Below are 25,937 nucleotides of genomic sequence, written 5' to 3' on the forward strand. Positions count from 1 at the left end.
CTATAAGGTACCAACACAGGAAAGATGTAACCTCAGGAGTTGTACCAACCTGCACTGTATATTCTTGTAACAAAGTTTACTTTATTGCTGAGGCAGGCAAAGGTCAGCAACAGGTTAGAAGTCAAAAGAGACAACCAAGTACAAAGGAGCAAAACAAGCTGGCTGTGTCTAAAAAAGCAGGCAGAGGTCAAAAAACAGGGCAGGCAGAAAACTGGCAAAAAGGCTGGAACACAATTAATAGTATAGCTCAACAATCTGGGAAGGCATAGGTGGAAATACCAGGGGTGGTCACTAAACCTCTCCACCAACAAGCAATTGTCAAGCAACTGTAACTTTGCAACTGTCAAGCTTAGATTTACCTACATACTAAAGCTGCATGCGTGGGGTTGTAGTATGAGCTATATTTAGCATTTAGGTGGAGAGTGGAGAGAGTGGAGAGGGCGGTGTTTTTTTATGCTTTCCAAAACCAAAAACACAAGACCAAAAATGTGACAAATAGATAATAGAAGTGATTCTCTGTTTACCCATGCCAACGTAAGCTGCATTTGTGTGCACGTCCAGCTTACTAGCTTGCCACCTACAGTAGTAACCTAGCGTTACTTCCAAGTAGCATATCATAAGCTTACGCCATTAGTTTTGGGGATTAGAGATATTTAAATAAATCTCTGTACATCCACTGTGTAGTATTTCCCCACTGTGTGGAAGCGAGTCCTGGATGCTATCAGAGTTTGGGCTAACATTAGCGGCTCTCTAGCTGGCTCTTTAGCTTAGCTTTAGTCTTTTAGTATTGTCATATATGTAGCCATCAAGTGCATATTTATGGGTTGCTGGCTTTAACACAAGTCGTTTGGAACATTAAAATATTGTAAAACAGTGTGTTCAATCAACTTATACAGCTTATGTTAGCTTAATTTGCTAGCTAGCTAGCCACAGCTGATGAAATTTGCTAGCGGCAGGCACATTTTAGCTGCTAAAACTGGCAGCCAATGATTTGTATTATCCCCATCCGAATTAAATCAATTAGAAGAAATTACAAAGAATTTCAAAGTGGTAAATCTGCCAGCATTATCAATATTAATTGCATCATTGTGCAAGAACAGAAAGTTTGACAGGTGAAAAGAGAGCTGGGGATTGACAAGCTGGAACTAGCAGCAACAGACTGAGGACAGCTGCTGGTTGGACAGGATGGGGAATGACTGGCAGAGAAAAATGAATTAAAAGCTTTTGCCTACTTTAATTACAATGCCATGAAAGTGCACATAGATGATACACATACCTATGACCATCTTAAACGAGACTCTGAGTTGAGTCATTTGATTAATGGCTGATTACCATTATCCTGACGACTAGCCCCATCGCCAGCTCTCATCTGCCAATACAACTCTCGCTGGACTAGTTCTCGTGAGCCGTAACCGGTCTCGATGGGAACTGAACTTGCAATTTCAAGTGGATCGATATAATCCTCAGTGCTTTATTATGCAGCGCTTGAAATAGAAACAGGCATTGGATTTCTGTGAGGTGTGCCCATTGTCTCCATATACAATATAAAGGTGAAATGCAATAAAGGCCAAATTCGTAGTGTGTTTCACATTTCCTTTTTATGGCCTTATACAGTATTCACACAGCCAGAGCCTGAGACTGCTTCTTCTCTGGTCTCCCACTGGTCTGCAAACATTAAGCTTCTCTGTCTGCCATCTGCTTTATTGAGTTACTCTATATTCCCACAATCCAATATCAGTGTGTGTGTGTGTGTGTGTGTGAATATCATGTCTCAAAGCTCAATTTATGTTTTTCACTGTGTTCTGTGAAAAGAAACACTGGTAATGGGATGACAGTGTGGAGAGAAACTGATTAGTAAGAGGAAAACATGTCATGCCAAGTTGTTTATTCCATTTATTCTTTATATATATCATACACATGCATGTCTGGCTAATATAGATCACATGCACTGTAATATAGAGAATGTGTATATTTATGCACTGATGCCTGTTCTGTATTGATCGACACCCATTGGGCAACAAAGCTGTGGTTGGAGCTGTGGAAGTATGCTCTTGTATGGTGTGGTGACATGAATCTAAACCAGCAGCTTGGCTGTCAGTCAAACGCACTGTGGGTGTTCTGTTGCGGTTAGTACATAATGTTAGATAAACTAGGCAAACTGTGAAATATATCAAAATAAAATACATATGAAATGATTTCTCAAATCTTTCTGGTGTTTAAAGAGCTAAAAGATTTATTCATCGTGTGTGAAGATTGGTGCTTTTCCCTGTTGCATACCACTGAAAATTTTATATTTTTGAATGTGAAAACATCATCATGATTCTGGGAACTAATGAATAATTAATCTATAAAAATCATTTGTTGCAGTATTAGTCATGTAGCACATGTAACAACAAACCAAACCAATCTATTTCAGGGTGAAATAACAATATGAGAAAACTCAGCAGCTCCACTGTAAAACAGTACCAATCATCTGTCTTTGTGTGGTCAACGGTCTCTGGACACACAAGCTGAATAAAACATGCTATTGACCCAACAGTCCAAGTCCAGTGATTGAGTGCCAAATCACTTCCCTCTCCCTCCATTATGTATCTCTATTCTGCGAGCCAGTTTCAGAGGGCAAGAAATTAATCAGTCAAGCTGGCGGACTGATTCAGCGCGGGCTAATTAGGGGAGGAGAGCTCAGCAGACCCCAGAGTCACAGCCTCCAACTTAGGCTCATGGTTTAGTGTAAATGCTTTGTAATGCCCGCCGGTGCCCAGTCTTACCAGGAAGTGTTACCTTTGAACAAACGATTGCCTGACTTATTTCCCTTCTCCTTCATTCTCATGCATAGAGCTGAGCCAATGAAAACGATCCATGGATCCATTTTATCTTTCTTGCCACTGCTGGCCTTGACTCAGTCTATTTTCCATTATCCCACCCATTGATTCCCTCTAGCACCTTTCTCATGGCCGTGCTGTTAATGTAATTGAATGGAGCATTTCTTTTCTCCCCACTGTCCGTATGGCATGAACCTCCACACACATGCACTCATAACCAACTCTCTCTCTTTCTCTCTCTCGCTTGCTCGCTCTCTTTGTGCCAGATGTTGCCAGGGCCATCGAGCTGCTGGAGAAGCTGCAGGAGTCAGGTGACGTCCCCGGTCACAAGCTCCAGTCTCTGAAGAAGGTCCTTCAGAGCGAGTTCTGCACAGCCATCAGAGAGGTGAGTCACCCTCGGGGAAAGAACCGCTGGTCCGTGAACACAAGCCAGACTCATGTCTTTTGATTCTTTTTCTTTTGTGAGACTTTTTTTTTTTAGTTTATTTTATTTGGATGACCTTTCTCATGCTAGCAGTCCTTGCTGTGGTGTTTTTTTCCTCAGCTCCTACAGTCAATCATTGTGCTCACTGCTGTGTTGTTTTTCCTCACTGCTTCTATTGGTGATACTGGACAATAACTGACTGTTGCACCAGTAAATAAAGGTTCAAGTATAGCATAGCTTGAACACACCAAGCGAGTTCAAGGCATTCTTTATTATCTTTTATCATGTCCGTGCTGCTCGATGAGAGAGACTAATGTTTGAAGAGCCAGACATTTTTCTCACTAGTTTCTCAGTTTCTCAACATAAGTGATTTGTTCTCTCGTCCTTTAAAGCAAAGCAAATTTTTCGCCTAGCTTTATTCATGTGAATTCCACCAGAGATCCGTTAGCGGTTTGTGTTTATATAACCCAAACAGCCGATACACAGAACTCACCAGGAACTCCAGTTTTATCTCTGTTATTTCCCTCCAGCCTCTCTCTCTCTCTTCTTTTTTCCTCTCATCTCTGTGTGTTTACATTATAAAGTAGTTTCATGAAGTCTTGGGAGAAGCACAGGTGTTTCGCTCAAGCTGAAACACTTTCAACTTGTATGGATGCATCTTCAACACAGCTTGCAATGCCCTAGGAAAATTCATTTTCACTCACACGCCCTCATGTCTTTCCGCTAACTTTGTATCTATTTGTGCTGCATCTAAAATAAGTCTCTTAAAAAAATGTTCTTTAAAAACAAACTAGTAAAAGAGGTCATGAGAGTGGTTTTATCCTGCATTTATGTTGTATGTTTATGCTTATAATGAAATCTTACCATGGTTGCAGTGTTTAAAGTTTTCTAAATGCTGATTTTGACATTTGGCACAGCCATCTGGACCATCTGGACCTTAAGGAAAAAAGAATTAATGCAGCAGATCATTTTTGAATTATTAGCTAAATGATGAATTAACATTAAGAGGACAAAGTTTGTCTCATATAGTGTATATGACTTTACATGCCAGCCTCTCTTTTAGGCCTTTCTTTCCTTTAAATACACACCTTCTCCCTCAAAACACAAATGCTTCATTCTCAATGTCCCATTTTGTTGCCGTAGACTGTGCAACTGCATAACTGAACAAGGTGGCAAATATAGTGTAAAACATACTAGTTGCAACACTGACTTTAAACCCAAACTCCAAATCAACATTTTTATCGGCCATTGCAACACGCTGCAGATGTTTTAAGCAGTAAACACAAGCTATTATTCTAGATATTTCATGCCTCTGCTAAAGGTGGAAGATCACCCTCCCTGATGATGCTGTAGTGCTCTCAGGTCACCCCTGATGCTTCCACAGTCAACCTGACAGCGAGCTTGGAGGAATTACAGCAATAACAACGAAACCAGAGAGCGTACCCTGAAGTCCCTGTTGCGTTACATCAATCAACAAATGACTGCCGCATAATGGAAACGTCAGAGATTATTGCCCTGCCTTATTGCAGCTGGAGCCGAACACCAAAAACTCTGACGCACCGAGGTATATTTTTTGACTGCATGAAAAACTTGCACAGAGCATTTAAAATGATCACGGGGACGGAAAACATCATGAGCATTTCATTAACTTGAAAGTTTGATAAGCTCGTTACACTGAATTTTAATTAAGCAAATCACTGTTAGAGATTGGTTTTAATCACATTTTACAGGGACGGAATAAATGAGTGAGTCATAAATGGGAGTTCTTGTTTTTCTCCTCTCGTTAAAATGCTTTCATTTGCACGCACGCAAAAACAGCCACCCACTGATCCATCATCTTAACACCACTCATCAGGAGGACGGAGTACAAAACAAACAGGAGCATTCACTCTACATGACACCACTGCTGGCTGATAACAACACATCTTGTACATTTAGTGTCCTGTCTGTTGTGATATACTGTAGCATTACCCGGTGGCGTGTATTTGTTAAGCAAACAGGACTTTGAAGAGGCAGGGAAGCAGATGACAGATGCCACAATGGCCTCCATGTTGCAAGTTAATTGCAAACAAAGTGAACATGTAATTTGTCCCGGGAATGAATGCAGTAAATTAACTTGATCAGTATGTCGGGGGAGAAGAGCCACTACATTCTCTACAGGGAGTTGTGTTGCTGCCCCAAAGGACAAAATAACCATAATATATTTTGAATTATTGATCTATATCAGTAACTCAAGGATTTCTATTCCAGCTGCTGCAGTTTGTGGTTTACAAAACTCACTTTCTAAATCAAAAGTTTGTAACTTAAATATTTATGGGGGGTGGGGGTTAACAGAATAATGAAGAAAGTCTCAACATTTTTTTGTCACAATTACAAACACACTGCTTCAGGGTTGGCTCATATTAAAAGAAGGTGTAATAGAAGTGATGGGGAAAAGGTTGTGGTGGGTGGTCTTAAAGATTATGGTTAGAAAAAGATCATGGTTTTGGTTAATAACCTAAAAGAGTCAATGCATTTATGTGTTTTAAGCCAGCACTGAGTTTTTCAGTATTTAACTAACAACATAACCTTTACCTAAGCCTTAAGCAAGAGCTTTGAGTTGCCTAAACATAAATATGAAAATGTTAATTATGCTTTAGTTGCCATTTGGATGTGGGTGGAGAAACAAATGAAAAACAGTTTGCACGTTCAATAAAAATATTTCCTTGTAAACAGAATTTGTAGGAGACAACAGAGCTTCAGAAAGGAGAAATCTGTTTTCTGAAAATCTGTTATTTAATGTGTTGGGGGAAACTGATACCGTATCAAACAGAGACCAAAGAGGAAGAATCTGAAACTATCAAACAAGGATATGTCAGTCACATAGTACACAGTGTAGAGAGCAGACAAATAGCACTACTTCACATGTCACATGATTTCAGGCCTTTTATAGCGGTCGTATTTCAGGTTGTTTCAATTTTAAGCAACTGTAAAGAAACTTAAGTATATTTACTCAACTACTGTACTTAAGTGCAATAAATACAAGTAAATACTTTTACCTGACTTTATACAACTATTCCACTGTACTGTATCAGAGGGAAACACTGTACTGTATATTCTATTGCCCTTATTTGACAGTTGTTACTTCGCAAATTCTGAGTTTGTTAAAACAAATGATCAGTTTATATTCAGTATTACTGATGAGTGAGAGGTCAGTTGATCCATAAATCACCCATATATTTCAGTCGTCTTTTCAGCAGAATTTTAACAAATTCTAACCATATTTCCTAAATTTATAACCACATTCATTTTGCAGTGTCATTTTGTGTCTAGACAAGATAAGAGAAGGTCTACCAACACTAGCAGTGACACCACATTACGTAAAACCCCTGACATCATGCAGAGTGACAGAGAGAAAGAAAGAACTGGTCCTCTCTTCTCATGGGGTTTAGCTGTGCTCTGGCCTGCTCAGGGAAGCCAAGCACATCCTGGCACCGGCTGCACATCTGGCAACAGCCTGGCTGATCTCAGTGCCAGTCACTGGAGTGCAATGACAATGATTCTCAAAAACCTTTAAAAAAGGGCCTCTGCAGCAGCAGCAACAGTCGCGGCCGAAGCAGAAGCAGCGGCTGCCCTCTGCCAAGAGTCAAAGACGCAGACCACTTCACCCACAAAGAGCTGGCTAAAGGCAGTCACCAGGGAAACCATCAGAGATGCTCTGGGATTAGTGAGCTGCAGTGAGGCCGTGAGGCTGACTGTGGTAGACGATTACAGGTTTGTGAGAACCGATGATACAACAGCTTCTCTCCGTGGTGCTGAGCCAGCTGGAGGACAGGTTGTAAGTGCTGGCTATTGCATACTGTAGATTATTACTGTTATTATGCAGAGCATTAAAGGAGCTGTTGTGGTGGAATTCTCAGCAGCTGTGTCCTCCGATGCACTGTTTGCATCGGAAACAATTAGGTAGAGGAGTTCGGAGTGGAAGGGGATCTCAGTGGGAAGGCGGTAGTTAGGCAGGATTTAATGGGCCGATATACACAAGTCCTCTTGAATGTGCGCGTCTGTGGCGAGAGAAAGCATTTACAACTGCAGGGTTGACTTTCAGATGATCTCTGAACACACACAAAAAAAAAATGTTTTCAACTTCAACATCACTCCACAGAATCACAGTGGTGTTTTTGCCAATTTTAGCCCCTTTACTGCAATTTACATACCTATACTTTACACCGCTACCAACCACCTCCCAAAACATTATACTTTTCTATTTGAATTTGAATGTATTTCTTAACATTTTAAAAAGCCAATGAAGGTCAGTTATTCCAGTATTACATGAAAGGAAACTTGGAGAGACTTAAACTTACTAAAGTACTAATTACAGTCAATTATAGTTTCTATTTTTACATTATAACTTGATTGTGTGTGTGTGTGTGTGTGTGTGTGTGGTGTGTGTTTAGCAGCTGCTTCTCAGATCTCACATGTCACGCAACACATGAATGCACCACCCTGGAGGAAATAAATCAGCACTCTAAACCACAAAGTTATAACATAATTTTGACTAAAAAAGAAATGTTCACAGTGATGGAATTCCAATCTCGAGCAATTCTGAAGTCTCTGAAAGTTCATTTTCATAACATAATGACAGTCATTTGAATCCATTAGCTGTCTGGAAGAGGAGAAAATGTATCCATCAGTCTAAAAAATACTATATGCTTTGTAAAAGAAGCAAAAACACTGCTTTTAGGGCTTTAACAGCAGCAGTTTTCCCCATCTCCACTTCTTGCTTTATAATTACTATATCTATTTATCATTTTAACAGCACTGGCTTCTCTTTCCTGTGAGTCACCCCTTCAGGATTAACTAGTCTCAAGCTAAAAGAGCCATAAAGCACAGGTTAAACTGTAAGTCCAACCCCCCTGTTGTTCATTTTGATCACACCCACTTCTGTGACATTTCATTATTGCAGATGACCTTTCTTTCTTGTCCAGGCCTTGTGTTGTAATCTGTGATCCCTCCCTCCTTACACACATATGTGGTGTAGCTCATTTCACAGTCTGGTGGGCCGTCGCTGTGCCTGACAAGGTGGACATACTAATCTTGTCTATAGATTAAAAAGCCTACTGTAAGTCCAACTCCAAACCTGACACCCCCCCACCCCCCACCCAATGTCTACATCAATAGAATTTGCCGAACATGAATCAGCCTTGTTAAGGATGACAGGCTGGCTGTCAATGTGAAGAATGGACGGCAGGGAAAACAGCCTGTTCAGGCTAAATGACAAAGAGACAGAGTTTGATGATGAGCTGGTTGTCTTTCCCCACCACGTTCATCAGTGATGAGGATTTTGGAGGGGGGGCGGGGGGGTAGGTCTTGTGCCTCTGTGTTAGTCTCACTGCATCAGCCTGAAAGAGTTGTCAGGGTCAATCAGCCTTGCAAATGGGAAAGGAAGGACACAAGATCGAGATGACTGGAAGAGCTAACCAGCTGGAAATGATGGAGAGTGGGAATTCGCAGTATATTGGGTTAGAGAGTTCCATTTGACGAACACAGGAAGCTTAAAAAAAAAAAAAAATAAGCAGGCTGGAGTGATCGCATCTTTCATCAGCTCTAACATTGGAGTTGATTTTCCACTTCAGCAGAGATTTTCAATCAACATAATAGATTATGTATTTTATAAAAGCGAAAGCAAGCGAGGATTTGTGTTGATTCCATCCCAATGCCTCTGCCTCCCACATCGCATTAAGTCAAATGATGAAAGGTACATTAAATCAGTCGGTGCAGGTTCAGTATTTTGCCTCTGTGTTGTGGTTTGCGGGGAAGTGCATTGTTAAGTTCTAGCGCTGGTTTTCATCTTTTTTCCTAAAACATCAACCAGGCTAAGACCTCTCTTTTACCCATCCCCCTTTCTCCCTCTCTCCATCTCTCTGACTCAGTAGAGGAAGCAGGAAGCCATGGTTACAAGCAGCATTGTCACGTCAGTTTGCCCCACAAGCATCTCTCTCTTTCTCTCTCTCTATTCTCAGGCTCTGTGACGTCCTCCTTGTAGGTGTTAGTTCCAGTATCCTACCGGGAAAAGTGTGTGTTTATGTTCGCCAGGACTCTCTTTGATGAAACAGGCAGGAGGGAATCGTGTGTGGAGGGAAGGTATCTGTGTTCTAGAGAAAGACAGTGAAGACGTCTTGCAAAAAAAAAAAAAAAAAACAAGGGCAGGAGAGGAATTTAAAAGACGCCTGCAGGACAATCGGCCTTTTTAGAGCAAAGTGCAGCCAGGATAAGTGAAGACTGACATTCAAAAGCACACAGCAGTTGTGACTCTGTTATTCAGGGCAAAGCTCTCGGGTTAAACAAGAAAAGAGATGTTAAATGTGTGTCTTGTTTTGCCTTCTTTTGAGCACCATAAGAAATTTTTCAGTCAATAATAATAATAAAAATGTTTCTGTTTGATAAACTTGGAAATACTGCAAATAAAACAATTTTAACCATGGTATATGTAGGTTTTGCTATCACTACATAGCCAGTGTTAGCATTAACAGCTAGCTGGTGCTGGTAGAAACCAAAAGAGAGCTGAAAGGAGAGTGAATATTTGACTTGTACATGCCAGTTGGCTAATGCTTATATTGCTTCATGCTTGCTGGACCTGTATGTTGATAAAGGGATAATATGAATAATATGTTAGTGTTGTATAATGGCTTCCTTCGCTGCCTCTCAGTGGCCAAAAAATAATAACTAACACTGAAATGTAGCCAATCATCTCGCCTTAATTTTTCAATTTTCATTAATACCAACTTACAGTACGGATATCCACCATAAATTAAAGCATAACATATAGTATGTGAGCAAACTGGGCTTGAAGAAGAATCAAAAAAAGTTTTACTTTGTTATTGCAACGTGCCGCTCTCAGACTAAATGGGTCTAAAATAGGATGGAGAGTTTTATATTTTATCTAATAAATTATGAAATTGATACAAAAATATTATTAAGGGATAATACGACGACAGCCTCCCTTGTGCTCACGATGGTCATTAATTAAAGTTTTAAGCCTGAAAAATAAGTTTTATAATCCATCAGTGATGCACTCTGCGAGAGACTGAAGCTTCTCCTCCTTGGAATCATTATCTTTCACTTCAGCACTCATGCTCTCATGATGTATTGAATGAGAACTGCAGCTCTGTCTGTGACATTCCTGTCAGGTTTCAAAAGAACCTTTTCTAAACATTTACATAACACAGACCAGCGTTTGATGGCCCGTAAGCCATTACTTTAACAGACCAGTGAAGCCGGCATTGTCACAGACTCCATGTCTGAGAAGTGCTAAGTGGTAGAGACAGTTGCAGTCAGAATAAATAGGTGTAATTAGCAGTTGCAGCAGTGTTTTATGAAAAAAAGGATAACTGAGGGAAAAGGAAGCCACTCTGCAGATAGACTGAGGCAAGGAAAACCTTTCATGGCATTTCTAAAGTTGTGCTCAGCCTTAAAAAGTGCAAAGGTGGGAAAAGTCCTCGGGAAAAGGTATCATTTGGGAGTTGAATGTGTGTGTGTGTGTGTGGACTGCAGGTTCCTTTTCTCCACTTACATCAGCGCTATAAATCTACAAAAATGTGTTGCAGTCTGAAATGTGGAGCTGCACTCTCAAAAGCAACTCTTTTTTTTCTTTTTTCTTTTTTTCTTTGAGATTCATGAGCAAACAACATAACATAAGCTCAGGGATATTTTTTTCCCCATTCTGAGATCTCTACATACAAATATCTCAGGGTTTATATCCTATCAGTATACATTCATTTGATGATTCAGAGAAGCGAGGCCTTTGTGATGTTGTACTGTGGTACGTGAGAGCTACCAGGCGTGTTCGCTTCCAGGCAAGCTGCCATGCTTTGATGAGAGGCAACATCTAGTGAGTGGAAAGAGATGATTAAAATTCATTTGTGAACCACAGTATCTAATATGTCATAGTTCTGAGTTTGTTTTTACATTGAAGAATGTACAGTATCATTAGCCTGATTAAAATTTGATTGCTCATTTGCTAAATTAACTGCAACTTCCATAAATGGAAGATTAGAACAAGTAGATTATGCTTCTGCTTGGAAAACTTGTCCACTGAAATCATGTGATCTCTGCTGTAATTTATGTGTTTCATCAAGTCAGTTGCATCAGCTCAGCAAAAAATATTTCCCCTGAGACTTTTTGTAATCAGCCCATACATCTCAATCATTTTAAAGTTCCATCTCCATCGTCCTATTGTACTGTTGATTATTTCATTGCAGCACTGGAGGGATGTGGCATATCTGACTGATTTAAAAGTCTAAAAGCGTCAGAGTTCCAGAAAAGTTTTTTTGTCTGTATTGCAGTATATTAACCAAAAATCCTCATGCACCACAGTCCGTCGTTTATCTTTTGAACAAGTTCAGTCGTAAGGTGTCTTTACAAGACATGTCTTAATTGGAAAGGTCAGCTGCCTGCATTGATTCTGTCTGCCTCAGTGAATAGGCAGAAAACCTTGTTTTTCACCTAACTGGATGTACAGCCACCCATGTCTTGGCATCAGTTCAGGCCCAGCAGTAATGTATTACTGCCTGTTCTGGAAACGTCTGTGCTTTTTATAAAGTCAGGACCACACTCTGCCTCCATTTCTCAAGTTAAGATTTTATTATTATTTATTAAGAAATATAAGCATACCAAGGTGCTGAACAAATATTCATCTTGATTATGTTAAGACTAACAGTATCATTTTCATTACTGGCACCTTTGCACACTACCTTACCTACAAGTACATGGCTTGGCAAAATAATAGGATTATTTGCATTTGTAAGATAAATATAAGCAGACCCTTTTGAGTAGCTCTTTTGGGTAAAACTTGCCTACAATAACTCAGGACTGGAATGCTGTCGGCCTGTTAATGCAGTATCTCGCTGCACAGCCAGCTGTGAAGGAGTGCCATTATTTGACTATGGAAATGAACAGGTTGAGCTCAGATTCAGGGTGGGGATTCAGATTTCAACCATGCGAAACATAATTACAACATCCCGTCTCTCCTCATTTCTTTCAGGTGTACCAGTACATGCACGAAACAATTACAGTGAATGGTTGTCCAGAGTACCAGGCGAGGGCCACAGCTAAGGTAAGAACTGCTTTGGAGGTCTGGCTGTACATCAGTTATTAAGAAACATTAAATATGACCAATAAAAACTGTAACTAATGAGTGGCAAACTATCTGTTAATCACATTATCCCATGATATCAGTCTCATCTAGTCTGTTGGCCAAAGCAGAATGAAATTAGCAAAGTATGTTCTACTTTGCTAATGGCCCTCATTAAGAGTGTGTCTGTGTAATTAAGCAATAACAAGTGAGAGCACCAATTTTGTAGGAACAAGACAAAAGAATGAATGACAATATCAGCTAAGGTTTACCTCAAGTGTATTTTTGGCTGTAATATCCATGACACAAAAAGCATATTTAAAAAGTGACAAAATAACATTTAAGTTGTTACAGTGAAAAAAAAGTTGTAATTTGAATCAGTTAAAAAATTAGCCCACTGGATTAGCTAATGTTGCTAACTGCATGAGAAGATGGAGGTCCACTGCAAAAACCATTGTACTTAGTTTCCTTGGATTTCCTTAGTAGTCAAATACGTCTTAAGTATTCACTCCAGCTAAATCCATATTGTCAGACATGTAAACAAACTGGAGGATGCAGATGAACAGGTAGCTGGTTTGGTTAGCCGGTAGTAATCCCCTATGCAGTTAGCATGACATTTTAGTCTGTTATCAAATGTTTAGTTTGACTACAGTTTCTCCCAGAAGAAAGACAGATAATATATTAAAGCACTATATGAGCTCAAGGTTTAATATGTTAACCACTTTTTCCCTCAAAATGAAACCATTATCATTCCCAGCTGTTCACCCTTCAGTTAAACAGTCTTCAGTTAATAAATGTCTCTGATTTGAGCTGTAAATCTATCTCCAATTCCACATAATATCCAGACTGAATCATCAGATTAGCAGTCACTAGATTTCCATCTAATCTGTATTCTGTTTTGCTCAGAGCCATAAAACACAAATTTAGTCTATTATCAACACTGTTGTCAAACCGGAAGAAAAATGACCCTTTGAAATAATATAATGATAAATGTGCATATTTGTTAAGATGTTATCAAATCTGACAGGCTCACTGTAATGGACTGATTTCTTTATTTTGCTCTTAATCAAAGTCTAAAGTGTAGAGTTGAATCAAACTGAGATGAATTGGTCATGTTGGTTCTTGGATGTAACTTAGATCAGATGCCTATTCAGGTAGATTTTTTTTGTTGCCCGTTGTTCAGGAAATATCACATCCTTGTCACGGGTAGACAAGCTCAGATCATGCATTTCCAGGTGTGGCATGAATGCTAATTTCAATATACAAAAGAGATGTGCTTGACCACTTGAGCGGGACTTTTAATCAGTGCTTCACCTGCAAGAGACATGGGCCTTTATGAGAGAAAACAAAGGGGGGAGAGCTTGTCTGTTTTCATGTGAAGAGGAGGATCATGTGGATGATGAGATGCTGGGGAAGAGAGGAGATGAGAGCGCCTCTCGGTCCTTCAGTGGTTCATGTCCAGCTGGGTCCACTCCTCTTCAGCACATCACAGGGAGTGGGTGGACGATGTGAATTTTAAAAAAGAGGACAAAAAACAGAGAGAAGCACATCTTTGTGTGTGTGTTTGCAGGAGGATTGTACGAGGCTTCATATCGTAAGCGCTGCTGACCAGCTCTTTCCTCTTTTGTTGGCTCCATTAACACTGTGCTGAGCGCAGTATTGCAGAGTCTGGTGAATAGTAATTGAACACCTGGTTAAAGGAATAATCCAACATTTTTGATAAGCATACTTATTTGCATTCTTGGAGAGAACTGCTGAGAAGATCAATACCTCTCATACTATCTGTGCTTTAATGGCGCTAGAGTCAGGAGGTGATTAGCTTAAATTAGCATAAAGACTGGTAGCAGGGGATATCCTGGCTCTCTCTAAGGTTTAAAAATACATCTCCTAGCACCTCTAAAGCTCACTAATTAACAGATTATTATTTCAGAATTTTACTACTATTATTACTATTCTATCTTTCATCTAATATTTTTTTCTTTTTTGCACTTGTTGCCCAAATTAGGTCCTGCATATAACTCCCCTTACACAAGTACTTTTTGTGTGCAATTTAAACAAATTAAACATATTAATTAGTGAGAGTTAAAGGAGCTGGAAGGTGTATTTTAAAACTTTGGAGAGAGCCAGGCCAGGTATTTCACCCCATTTCTTTTAGCTATTTAAGCTAGGCTAATCACCTCTTTACGCTCCATACTTGATGCACAGACGTGTTGTAATGTTTTCAGCTATAAACAGAGAAAAGAATCCCACATGTAGGGTTTTTTTTTATCTTTCAGTTTGTATACAGATTAAACAAACAAGATGTACTGTGTTAATTATTGAGCTTCACAGGTGAACCTTGAACACAGCTAGGCTAGCTGTTTGCCCTATTTTCCATTCTTCATTCCAATGTTCCCAGGGTCCTATGTTTCCCAGATTTATATGGTGCATAATGGGAACATGACAAAAGGTCCTGTGTTCCCCAGTTCTACACATATGCTCTCCTGGTGTCCTATGAGGGTGGGTTAATGTGTGTTTACAGAATATTGAACTGGGGAACTGGTGCCCCGGGAACAGTAAACCTAGGGAATTTAGGACCCTGGAAAATATATTCAACTCCATCTGCCTGCTGGCTGTTGCTCTATACTTCATGCACAGACACAAGAGTGGTATCAGTTTCTTCATCCAACTCTTTAAAAGTGAATGTACAATATTTCCCAAGATGTCAAACTATTCCTTTGAATAGGATGCACAAAATATGACAGTTTTTTTGTTTTGTTTTTTTAGAGGGAAATACTGGCTGTCAACAAAGCCAGCATTATTGATCTTCCAGTTACAGACTTGCTAATTACTGGAATATCTCCTGTTTTTTGTGAAGTGGGTACTGTTGTCTGATCTGGGGGGGGAATCATCTTTATTAATAGCTAGAGTAGAGTAATTTCACTCTACAAAGAAACTGTGACAGTTCAGCTGGAAAAAAAGAAGCATCTGTCTCCTTCTTCTAAGCCTGAAGCAACCGTGAAGACATGATTTAAGCAGCTTTAAAACTCCTTCCTACTTTTCTTTCTTCACCCCAAACTTTGAGAAGTTACTGCTCCTAAATCTGTATTAAAATTGCATATCTACTGGGCAATTAAGCACACAACTAATGGCCCGAGCTGGCTTAGCTGTGGGGGCACTCTCCACTGGGAGGACTGGATGTTTTTGAAAAAGTTTTCACTCGCTCTAGAGACATTCACTAAGCCAAGCCACGGTGCCAATTGCATTCAATCAACATCACACATATACTCTGAAAGGAAAAGAGATGGATGTGGTATTGAAAATGAAGTCTATAAGCTACAGCCGCAATAATGACGAAATATGTGAAATATATGACGATGCTTGTGTTCATCTACCTCTTGAGTGCTTTCGATATAGTGAGACGGCAGTTCTCCCGACAGTCGAGATTTGTGTTTCACCTGAACAACTTGATTCTCTTTGATTATCTCATTAATTAAATCAATTCAACCTCTAATTCCTGGCCCGAGGCCCTTATTACTGATCTTAATAGAGACAGGGACTATCAACACTGTGTGAGGGGAAAAAAAAAAAAAACCGTAGCCAGTGATCAAGTGACTTTGGATATGTTAACTCATACTTATACAGTGTAGCATGTCTACTGAGGAAGTATCCCCCTGGCAAGCTTTTCATTTAAATTGCCTCCCGTGTTTGAGAGGCGCCGGCCATCTGCCAGATTGTTTTTTTTGCATTTGCAGAAACCCAGATAAAGTTGTGAAGGTCGATGCGCTGTGAGGCCTGGGAGGCAACGGTATGCATGCTGAGGAGCTGCCTCTTAGCTTCACAGTGGGACAGCAAGGGAGGGAGAGAGGGAGTGGCAGAGGAAGAAATGGAGAAGGACAGAGAGGTGAGGAAAAAGGAGGAAGAGGGGAAGTCGAGAGAATACAATGACCAGATTAAAACAGGCAGGCAGCAGGAGAGGAGAAAGAAATGAGTAAAAACAGTTTGAGGAGAAATGAGCGTGGATATGAAGATGCATATGAATGTGGAGGAGAGAGCAGGGATGGGGATGCTGCTGGGGGGGGGGGTGTCAAAGACCTCAAAGTGCCAAGCTACTCATCTGCTGCTGGGGAATTTGGATACACATCTGCAAACACTTCTGACAGAACCTCCCCTCCTCTGCTTTTTCATCCTCCCTTTTCTCGATCTACCTCACATATCATAAACGATGCCGACATGACAGCGAAGCACCTGTGGCAGTGCATCTGCGGATCAGTGGGCACGAGGTGGAGGCGGGGGGGGGGGCTCTTTCTCTGTTCCTCTGCCATTAGCTTTCCCAGGCTGGGGCTAACAAGCTCCCGGTTTCTTTGTTCTGAATGTACAAGGGGCGAGGAGCTTGGCTTGAGGTTCAAAGGAGCCCCACAGCCAAGCGAGCGACTTCAACCAGCTGGTAAAGGTACAGAGGGTGAAAGTTGTCTGGCTGCTCCTCCAGCATGAACTTGGATGTGTTAATCCACGTGCTCAGAAAGCCAGAGAACTTCTCGTGTGTAGTCGAAATCCCTGGCCCTGGCTAAATCCTAATGCTTTGTTCTGGCCATCTTAACTGAAATGAGAAGGTGCAGCAGAGGTTCACACTATATCCATCCTTAAAAGCAATGTGTAATAGTCAGTCTGCTTATAGCTAGTGCTGACTTTTGAATTTTTTGAATTACTTAGCTCGACATTTTCTGCCATAGTTTCTGCTTTTCCCCTCAGGCCACAGTCGCAGCCTTCGCTGCCAGCGAGGGTCACTCCCACCCGCGGGTGGTGGAGCTTCCCAAGACAGAGGAAGGGCTGGGCTTCAACGTGATGGGCGGCAAGGAGCAGAACTCGCCCATTTACATCTCCCGTATCATTCCCGGAGGCGTAGCCGAGAGGCACGGCGGCCTAAAGCGAGGGGACCAGCTCCTGTCCGTCAACGGTGTGGTAGGGTCCAACTACGACTTGGATTTCGATGCAGCGTACGGGGAGAGAGAGTCAGAAAGCAGATAAACATCTCTGCACCTTCTTTATTATTTAAACCTGCCTCCAAAAAAATATGTTCTCAACTGAAATATTTTTAGCAGCTTCTCAGCAAGCAGAGCGGTGTTTGATTCCTAGTTTGACGGGTGAGACAACAATCAGGAGAGCTATTGAGATCAAAGTGCTGCATGTCTTGAGTAGGGAGCAGAAATACCTCACACTCAATACTCATCCACTGGAGAGACATGAATTACACAGGCTGTATTTCACATGATATCACTCTGCATTGAAACTGGAGCAAATATTTAATTTTTTTTACTGTTTTTAAGAAATACATTCAAATCAGCTTCTCTCTGTCTGTCTCTGAACCCCTCTGCAGAGCGTGGAGGGAGAGCACCACGAGAAGGCGGTGGAGCTGCTGAAGGCGGCCAAGGATAGTGTGAAGCTGGTGGTTCGCTACACCCCCAAAGTGCTGGAGGAGATGGAGGCTCGCTTCGAGAAGCTGCGCACGGCCCGGCGGCGCCAGCAGCAGCAGCTCCTCATGCAGCAGCAGCAACAGCAGAACCTGGCCTCTCAGCAGAACCACATGTCGTAGGTGAGGCGCTTCATTGCTTTAAGGGTGAGGGAGGGAGGGGGTTGGTGTCAGGAAGGCAAGGTAAGACATTTTCATATCTGCTTCTTTAAAGGACTACATTTTGGGAAAGAAGAGAGGAAAACAGTCAGCTCTGTCCACAGACGAACAAACAGACCAGTTTGTGGGTTTTTCTTTTCTTGTTTGTTTTGCTGTTGACAGTATTTACAGTGCGTGACTTGTGTGAAAACAAGAGCCAGAGCCAGGATAGCTGTTTCTCCCTGTTTCCATTGTTTATGCTAGGCTAAACTAACCATCTTCTGACTGTTAGAGAAGTCTGTGAAGCAAGATTCCAGCTTCTCTTCCAACTTCAGTATTCAACCCTGTCTCCTTGATAAAACAACTAATTTGCAACAGCAAATACAAATTGAAGGAAACTCAAATGCGACCATGTTATGTTTTCTTTCTTGAGGATTTGTTGTTAATTTAACAAGTCACAAATATGTTGACACTGAATATACCAGTCAAATATTCACAGACAATGTATTTGTTTTCCGCCAAAACATCTGAGCTTGAAGTTCAATATCCACTACACAGCATTATTAAATATTTTATGGTGAGGTTTAGGTGCTCAATTAAGTTTAGGGAAACATATCCACTGAACCCGGGTCACTGGGGGGACAGATGTGTGTTATATACGCCCAATTCCACCGCAACATAATCAAGTAAACAGTTCAGTAGTATATATATATATATATATATATACATATATGTATACAACCCAAATTATGATGAGTTATTGATTTAATTTAACATTTATGTTTATGGTTTTGCTGTTTTCAAAAAGCATGAATTCATAATAGCATACCTAACACTGGACTGTTAGCTGTACAGCCCTGCTCTCATGGCTTATTGCTTTATTTTAGTCCACAGTCCCAGTCTGAACGGCTGACTGAGGTCAAACTAAGATGAGCACAGATTATCTTTGAGCTTCAACATGGATGTTTTTTTTGTTTTTTTTTAATGTGACAGAGTTTTGGGTTAGAAGTGAACGCTATTTTAGGACTGGGATGTAATAAAACAAAATTCAGTGGGGATAGTGGGTGCGGATATCCACTTTATGTGCACAGCCTCAGGCTCAGACCTCCCAGCTGTTCCTGTTTCAAGGTGACCGAGCTTTTTCAGTCAGAAAGTTGTACTGGCTGAATTATTAGCAACTTCTCAGTCTCTTTGTTCCTTTTCTAATTCATTCTTTCAATCTTATTCTATTTTAGGTCATTTAACACCCATATACACACTGTTTACTTGGAAAAATTGATGGTGGAAGCAGGTTCAACTGTCTTATGAGTTTTATTTGCTATGCCCTGCTTTGCTGTGCAAGCACTTGCACCAGTTCGTGTGTTGGTAGCAGACATTTACATCCCAGTACGAAGCCTGAAACCTCAGTGGTATATTTTGCAAACTGAGCGTCTGGTATCCTCTCTGCAAACATTACCGCCTCTGCTGTGTTCTGCCGGTGATTCTGTTGTAAGGGCTGTAAATTATTGAAGCTTAAACCGATTATATCTGTGCTGCTCATGCGCTGCAGGTACGTGGATAAGTAGATACAGCCTGTAGTGTTGTTACTCAGGAAGCTATAGCTGAAATAGAGTGTCTACATACCTCTGCTTGAGACAATATTTTCACATTTCCAGAGTTCAAATTTAGAACAAAGCTCTGCAGTGCCAGTCAAACTAAAGCAAACTCACACTTTCACTGAGTGAAAAGAGCAAAAACTCAAAAGCAAGAAGAAACTTTTCAGACACTAATCAGACCATGAAGTTAAATCATATTATGCTACGCCTAATTCAGCCCAGACTTTTCAAATTATTTAAGCGGTTCCCTGACGTATCGGAGGCGGGCACGTGTCCAAGATCTCTGTGGCACTGCCCGTTTGATGCTAAATCCCCCCAAGAGTATCTCTTGTCTTGCACTTGGCACGGCCCAGCTTTGGAAGGTATTTGGGAGCTTGTAACAGTGTGTTGTCGTGGAGCCACAGACAGGGAACTGAGCAGGGATCATGTTTTATCAGCGCCGGCACGCCGATCGCAGGGATTTGGTTTGGCGGCCAAGAGGCTGCCGACCAAGTGACATGCACAAGCGGACATGGGTGAAACATAAGCCACTGATTTGCCTGATATTCATCTCTCTCTCTCTCTCTCTCACTGTCTCTCCCAGTGTCTTTTCTCTCTCTCCTCTTCCACGCTGACACACACATTGCTACGTTTTTAACAGCCGCCAGTATAGGTCAACCAACATGAATTACAACAGCTTTGATCGCTGCTACATCTGCTTCTTTTTCCTGAGATTTAATGTGTAATTGTTGGGAGGTATGTCAGGCAAGGTAACCTGCCTTCACTATAAAAGCTCCAAGAAACCCTGCATATGAATGTGTGCAGCATTTAGAGACTCTAACCACATCAGATAGACCCTACATACAGTTTCATAACAAGTTTCACAAGTGTCGACCCTAAGGTTTCAGTTTTCCATCAGTTCCTCCTATTTCACAACCAAACATTTCAAAAGTCTACTGCTGTAGGGTCTGTCTTTCTGCTACTTTTTGCAAACAATGGCATCAGCAAGACCTCCATATGATTGTAATTCACAGGGTCTCTCCTGCATAGATGATCTCTGTGCCTGTGTATAATAACAGCATGGACAGATTCACTAAATGCTCCCCATCACCCACCATGGTGTCAACACTACACTAGCATTGCAAGCTAATCAGCAGCTGTCCCACACACATGCCTCTACAAAGTATTCTTCTGATCAGCAGATTAATGGATGAAAATACACAACCTCCACAATGGAACAATGTCCTACATATCCATTCCTCTTTTATGCCAGTTTAAACCAACTGTAGATCACAAACACAGCAAAAACACCAAAGTAAACAGAGTGAGGAACATGCCTACCTTCCCACAGCAAAGTCCAGGGCAAAAGGAGGAAGTAAAGCTGACAAAGTGCAAGTCATGCAGTTTGTAAAATAAAATACCCCCTGCTGAAACACATTCATTTACATAGGAAAGTGTAGGAATTGCACCAGAAAATATATCTACTCTCATGAAAAATATATTAGCAACAAATGTAAGAAAATATAATACTAGAAGTGCTCATGTATAGCCTTCAGAATAAAAGTCTTAATAAATGCTGAATCCACATAAGATTTGAAAGGAATATACTGTATAATGTCTTATTTCTGACTTAGTGCAACAACATAAACACTACTACACGCCTGCAGGTAGGCAGAGAGGTTCTCTTAAAATGGGATTTCTGTAATTTTAATGAACCGATCTCTGTGCTGGAATGAGGGCAGCATTAAACAGTTCCTGAAAAGTGGAGGTCTCATTCCAAAAGCATGACAGTTGCCGACCCTGATATGAAGAACAAAGGTCACAGATTAATCTGTTGCAGTCCAGGAACGTTAAAGGCCAGAAATGATTGATTCACAAGGATGTGAAGCTGGTAGAGGAATCAAAAAGCAGCTAAAAGCTACACAATCATCAGGAAATGCATAATTACTGCAGCTTGCCTCCACTTGAAAAACATCAGCGCTGATGTGTTTTCTAAGACTGAGCTGTCAGCGAGCTTTAAGGCATTGCTCTCAGCTTGTTTCTCTATTTTTTTTTTCTTTTATGATCCACAGGTTGTTCCAGAAGAAGAAGAAGTGAAGGAGAGTGAAAAATGGTGGAACTCAAAGGCCATCTTGTTTGTATTGAAGATCCCAAAGGCAACGCTAAGTCGCCGAGGAAACCAACAAGTAGAAGACTCTTTTACTTACTCTCACTCCCTTCCAGTGTACCACCGATTACTGAGCAAAAACAAAGAGAGCTGTTTTGTCCTGAAACTGGTGCTTTGAGGGAGGCTAGCACTGAAAGTCGTCCATTTTAACTTTGTATTCCCTTTTATAAGTTGCCCCCCCGCCCCCCCAATCGTGACTCTTACTGAAGCTCCTTTTCTTGTGTTTGTTGTTTTGTTTACAGTCGTCCATTTTTGATTGCTTACTGACATCCATTGCGCCGTGGCACCTTTGCCATGTTGCCGTAGATATCATTTGTACAGTGCTGTTTCTATTGATTCTTCAACTGGTGCTTGTGTCTCTGTATGAATGACCATTGATTTCTTCTTATTTGTGTGTGTGTGTATGTGTGTGTGTGTGTGTGCGTGTGTGTGTGTGTGTGTCAAGTCAAACTTGTCCCGTTTTGGATAAACGTGAACTCTTTTTTACCTTCTATATTGTAGCAAGAAAAGATTTTTTATCTTGTAGATTTAGCAATAACAGACATCCTTCAGTTTTACATTTCAAAACTAAATTCACACTCCGATACATACCGTAGATACAGAGTTTATGGGATGGGTGTAAAATGTAAGCCACTGTAAAGCAAACTGGGTCTTATGCACTGTAAGGCAGCTTCTGAGTCCAAATCTATCCTCTGTGCCATTTAAAGAGATTACTGATTTACAGGTGGCATGTACAATTTAATGTGCAATAACCGTGATTATCAACCGACTTTGTAAACCACTCCCAGCTGAGATTTATCCAGAAAATATATGTTACAAAGAGGTGAGGTTCAGATCAAGCCTCGGAAATATTATGTGTCCTACAAACAAACAGAATGTCACCAGTTTTCATTTGAATGAAATGGAAATTAAATCAAAAATATGCTAAAATTATGTTTATTTTTCAGACTTGTCTATTTTAGAGTTTATGAGATGAGAGATTTAAGACAAAGTTTTATTGTTCCTTTAAAATGTTACATTTTCTTCTAAGACATGTAGATTATTATTTAAAGTCTATTAGTTGTATAACAGCTGCAAACTAACACATAGTTCATGTACAGTAAATCTGTTCCCTGCATTTCTGTTATGACAATCATTGTGAGCTACGATGAGACTGAGTAGAATGTTCTACACTCTATTTTTTCCCCTCTGTAATTTCTCTGTAAATCTATTCTCTCTACCAAACAAGAACCTGAGCTCCAGAGTTAAAGTGGTAATCTGCCAGCTCTGTTTTTACTTTTCCATTGTCTCCATCTTTGGTGCTAAGTGCTCCTTGTTGTGTGTGCTTTTTTTTCTTCTTTTGTTCTGCACTTCCCAGAAATCACTTCTTTGTTGATCTTTTGTGTTTGTTATACTGTCTTGTGTCTTCTCTCATTTTCTGTGGGTGTTAGTCTTTTCTTTGCTCGTTCCACCATGCAGGCTTTAACCCTTAGGCTTGTCTCTTCTTCTTTTTATCCCAAGCAAACCCAAAACATAACACACATAATTTCTTGTATGCCAGACAATTTTTTTTCCCAAGGAGAGACCAACCAGATGTAAGTTAAGAACAGCGAATAAAAGGTTAAGTTGCATTTTATTGCAGATTATTTCACTATGGCATTGTGGATTTGTTAATATAAAGTAAAGATTCATTTTCACTTTTAATCTTTTCTGATCTACATTACATCTAACTGCACAAGTCCAACAGAACAAAAATCTTCTACATGCATTATACTGCGTGTGCCCCGCTGCCAGATATCACCATTTCCTAAATAACCTATCAGCACTAAGGTCGGTTAATGCCAAAGCTTTTGTATTAGGTGACATTAATGCTACGGTTTTATAGGAAAGGTTTTTATCTCTTGCTCACTCTTCAAGCAGAACATCTAAACACAACAGATCCCTTTTTGTATCTTTAAATCACAGGTACTCTTTCTTAATTGACTTGCATTTTTGAAGCTGATGGTCCTGTACTTACCGTAAAGATTAAAAAAAGACAACGAACTGTTGATATGCAATTGTTATACATACTATATTTGTATAAATAAATCTATGTGCTTGTGTACAGTGAATGCTTTGTTGACCCTTCCTTCATATCCCATACTGCATCTTTATTCCATGATTTAATATGCAGTTGAGTGTGACCAGGATATCCAGCAATGACATTAGCGGTTGGACACCCAGAGGGGCATTGATTTGTTACCTACGGAGCAATTATTTGCAAATTATATTGTAGCCAGAATTTTGGAAATACTGTGTCCAAGCCCTTCTTCAAAGGGAAGAAAAATTAATTATTGAGAAAGGGTTTGGAGGGAACACAGTGTCCAGTGCTGCAGTGTGCACTGCAGGAGTGAGTTTTAGTCTGCCCAGTCATACAGACAAATGTGTTCAATCAACTACAATGCTGCCTCAGCTGCTTAGACCCTCATATACCTGCTTACAAGTCTTGTTTTGTGCTATTATGACCTAAAAGAAGCTATTTAAGAGCTATTTGTAAGTCTTGCTACATAGTCAACGTTAGCTTTACTTGCTAAGAGCTGTCCTGTGGAAAGCAACACCTATGTTTTGCCTCTAGTTCTATTTCTTTTTTTCTTCTACTGAAGTTAGCATGCTAACCAGCTAGCCCTGGCTGAGCCAACCGTATATACAGTCACTTTCTAGTTTTTTTGGTTTATTTCTCAAAATAATGACATACAGCTTGTGAGTAATTACCTTTCAGTTATCTAAATGCAGCTGCTGAAAGTGGAGTGATTCAACCATGTGTGCTGAAGAGTCCCTCTGAAGGCTTATCCAGGTTTTTAGCCCCTGAACAGAAAGTCAATGGCCTTTTGTTAGCTCAACACAAAGCAGACACTGAAACTAATAAAGAGACACCTGTAAATGGAAGGTACTAAACTTAAACAGTGACAGTAGAAGCACAAAGCAATGTTGTTCCTTTGCCAGCAATGTGTTGCACATGGTGTTTTCTGCAATAAAATCCTTGTTAGAGCCATTCTCCAGCAAATAACCACTTCTACAGCAGATGACCAAAGCCTGAAGTGACAAAACTCAAGAGTGCAGGTGACATTAATGCAGGTGACAAATCCCTCACCAGTGTGTATGGCTCTCAATCAACAGCAAAGGGAGCCTGAATGTAACACCTTCTCAAGATCACAGTGACCACAATGAAAATAAAGTGTTCATCTTTTAGGAGAACAAAAGGCTTGTCTCTGATTGCTTGGAGTTGAGGCAAAGATGATGAAATAACGCTCATTATTATCAGTTTTTCTAATAAACATGATTTAATCTATCAGAGGTGTGAAAACAGTTTCATCACTTTCTTTATTTTTTGTAATCTTCTAACTACACCTCTGGCTCTCAAATTGTACTGTGCAACCATATGTGCCAAAACCTCTAACAGTGATATCACTTTTGCTTCAATGTGTAACACTGTTTTCATGTGTTCAATATGTAGCTGTGTGACCCCAAACAAAGACCCTGTTAGCTGGTCAGATTTAACCGAAAAATGTCTGGGTCAAAGGTGGAAGTGATACATGGAAAATGGATGGTTATTTTCTAATTGATCTGATTGCATTTTAGCATATTACTGTGATACATTTCCTCCAAAAACCAACATTAATGCCTCTCAGTATAAGAAAGTAAATAATACAAAAGACATGAAGGGGAGAGGAAAATGTATATACATATTATCAATATAGAAAAAGGTGATATTTCATGGTTCATCAAAATATGGGATTTAATAAACTAATTAAAAAATATATATTTTCACAGGCACAGAATGGAGGGATTAAACTGTAAAACCCAATCTTGAGAATTCTTATCTCTTTCATTCCAACAGAAAATATTATTTGGACATAATGTAGACAGTTTTATCTCAAAACTGTAAATATCCTGATGGGAAATGCTTTATCTCCAGTCAAGCTGTTTTTCTTGACACTGGACCTTGATCCACCCCAGTAGTACCTCCCTGTACTCTGATCCCTGTGGCGTCATGAATGCGGCACTACAAGGAGCCAAAGAAATTCCTGGCCATACTCCAGGTGTTATGAGAAGGAATTGATGCCAAGTTGTAGTATCATCAAAACACCAGCTGTTTTATTGACTGAACACATCAAAAATGCTTGAAACGTAATGTTTGTTTTAGCATTTCTAACAGTTCAGATCCACCAAGTGCACCTCCATTTCATATCACGTCCTTCTCTGTCTTTGCAGTTTCTTACCTCGACAGCTGTGCTA

The 25,937-nt window shown here is 40.3% G+C and overlaps 2 protein-coding genes across 2 annotated transcripts in view; one reads left to right on the top strand and one right to left on the bottom strand.

Annotated features, from left to right (window-relative positions):
• The window catches only part of acss3 (acyl-CoA synthetase short chain family member 3), a 70,670-nt gene extending 49,118 nt beyond the window's left edge, over positions 1-21,552 (bottom strand). Inside the window, exon 1 of the mRNA XM_051077550.1 lies at positions 20,858-21,552. Coding sequence (XP_050933507.1) covers positions 20,858-20,958 — 101 coding nt within the window. The 5' untranslated portion in view covers positions 20,959-21,552. The remainder of the gene's footprint in view (positions 1-20,857) is intronic.
• Positions 1-23,773, top strand: part of lin7a (lin-7 homolog A (C. elegans)) — a 33,433-nt gene extending 9,660 nt beyond the window's left edge. Inside the window, exons 2-6 of the mRNA XM_018661893.2 lie at positions 3,089-3,207; positions 12,266-12,337; positions 17,087-17,296; positions 17,712-17,927; positions 21,589-23,773. Coding sequence (XP_018517409.1) covers positions 3,089-3,207; positions 12,266-12,337; positions 17,087-17,296; positions 17,712-17,927 — 617 coding nt within the window. The 3' untranslated portion in view covers positions 21,589-23,773. The remainder of the gene's footprint in view (positions 1-3,088; positions 3,208-12,265; positions 12,338-17,086; positions 17,297-17,711; positions 17,928-21,588) is intronic.
• Positions 23,774-25,937: the final 2,164 nt, after the last annotated feature.

This window comes from Lates calcarifer, linkage group LG18 (assembly GCF_001640805.2).
Source record: "Lates calcarifer isolate ASB-BC8 linkage group LG18, TLL_Latcal_v3, whole genome shotgun sequence".
NCBI lineage: Eukaryota > Metazoa > Chordata > Actinopteri > Centropomidae > Lates > Lates calcarifer.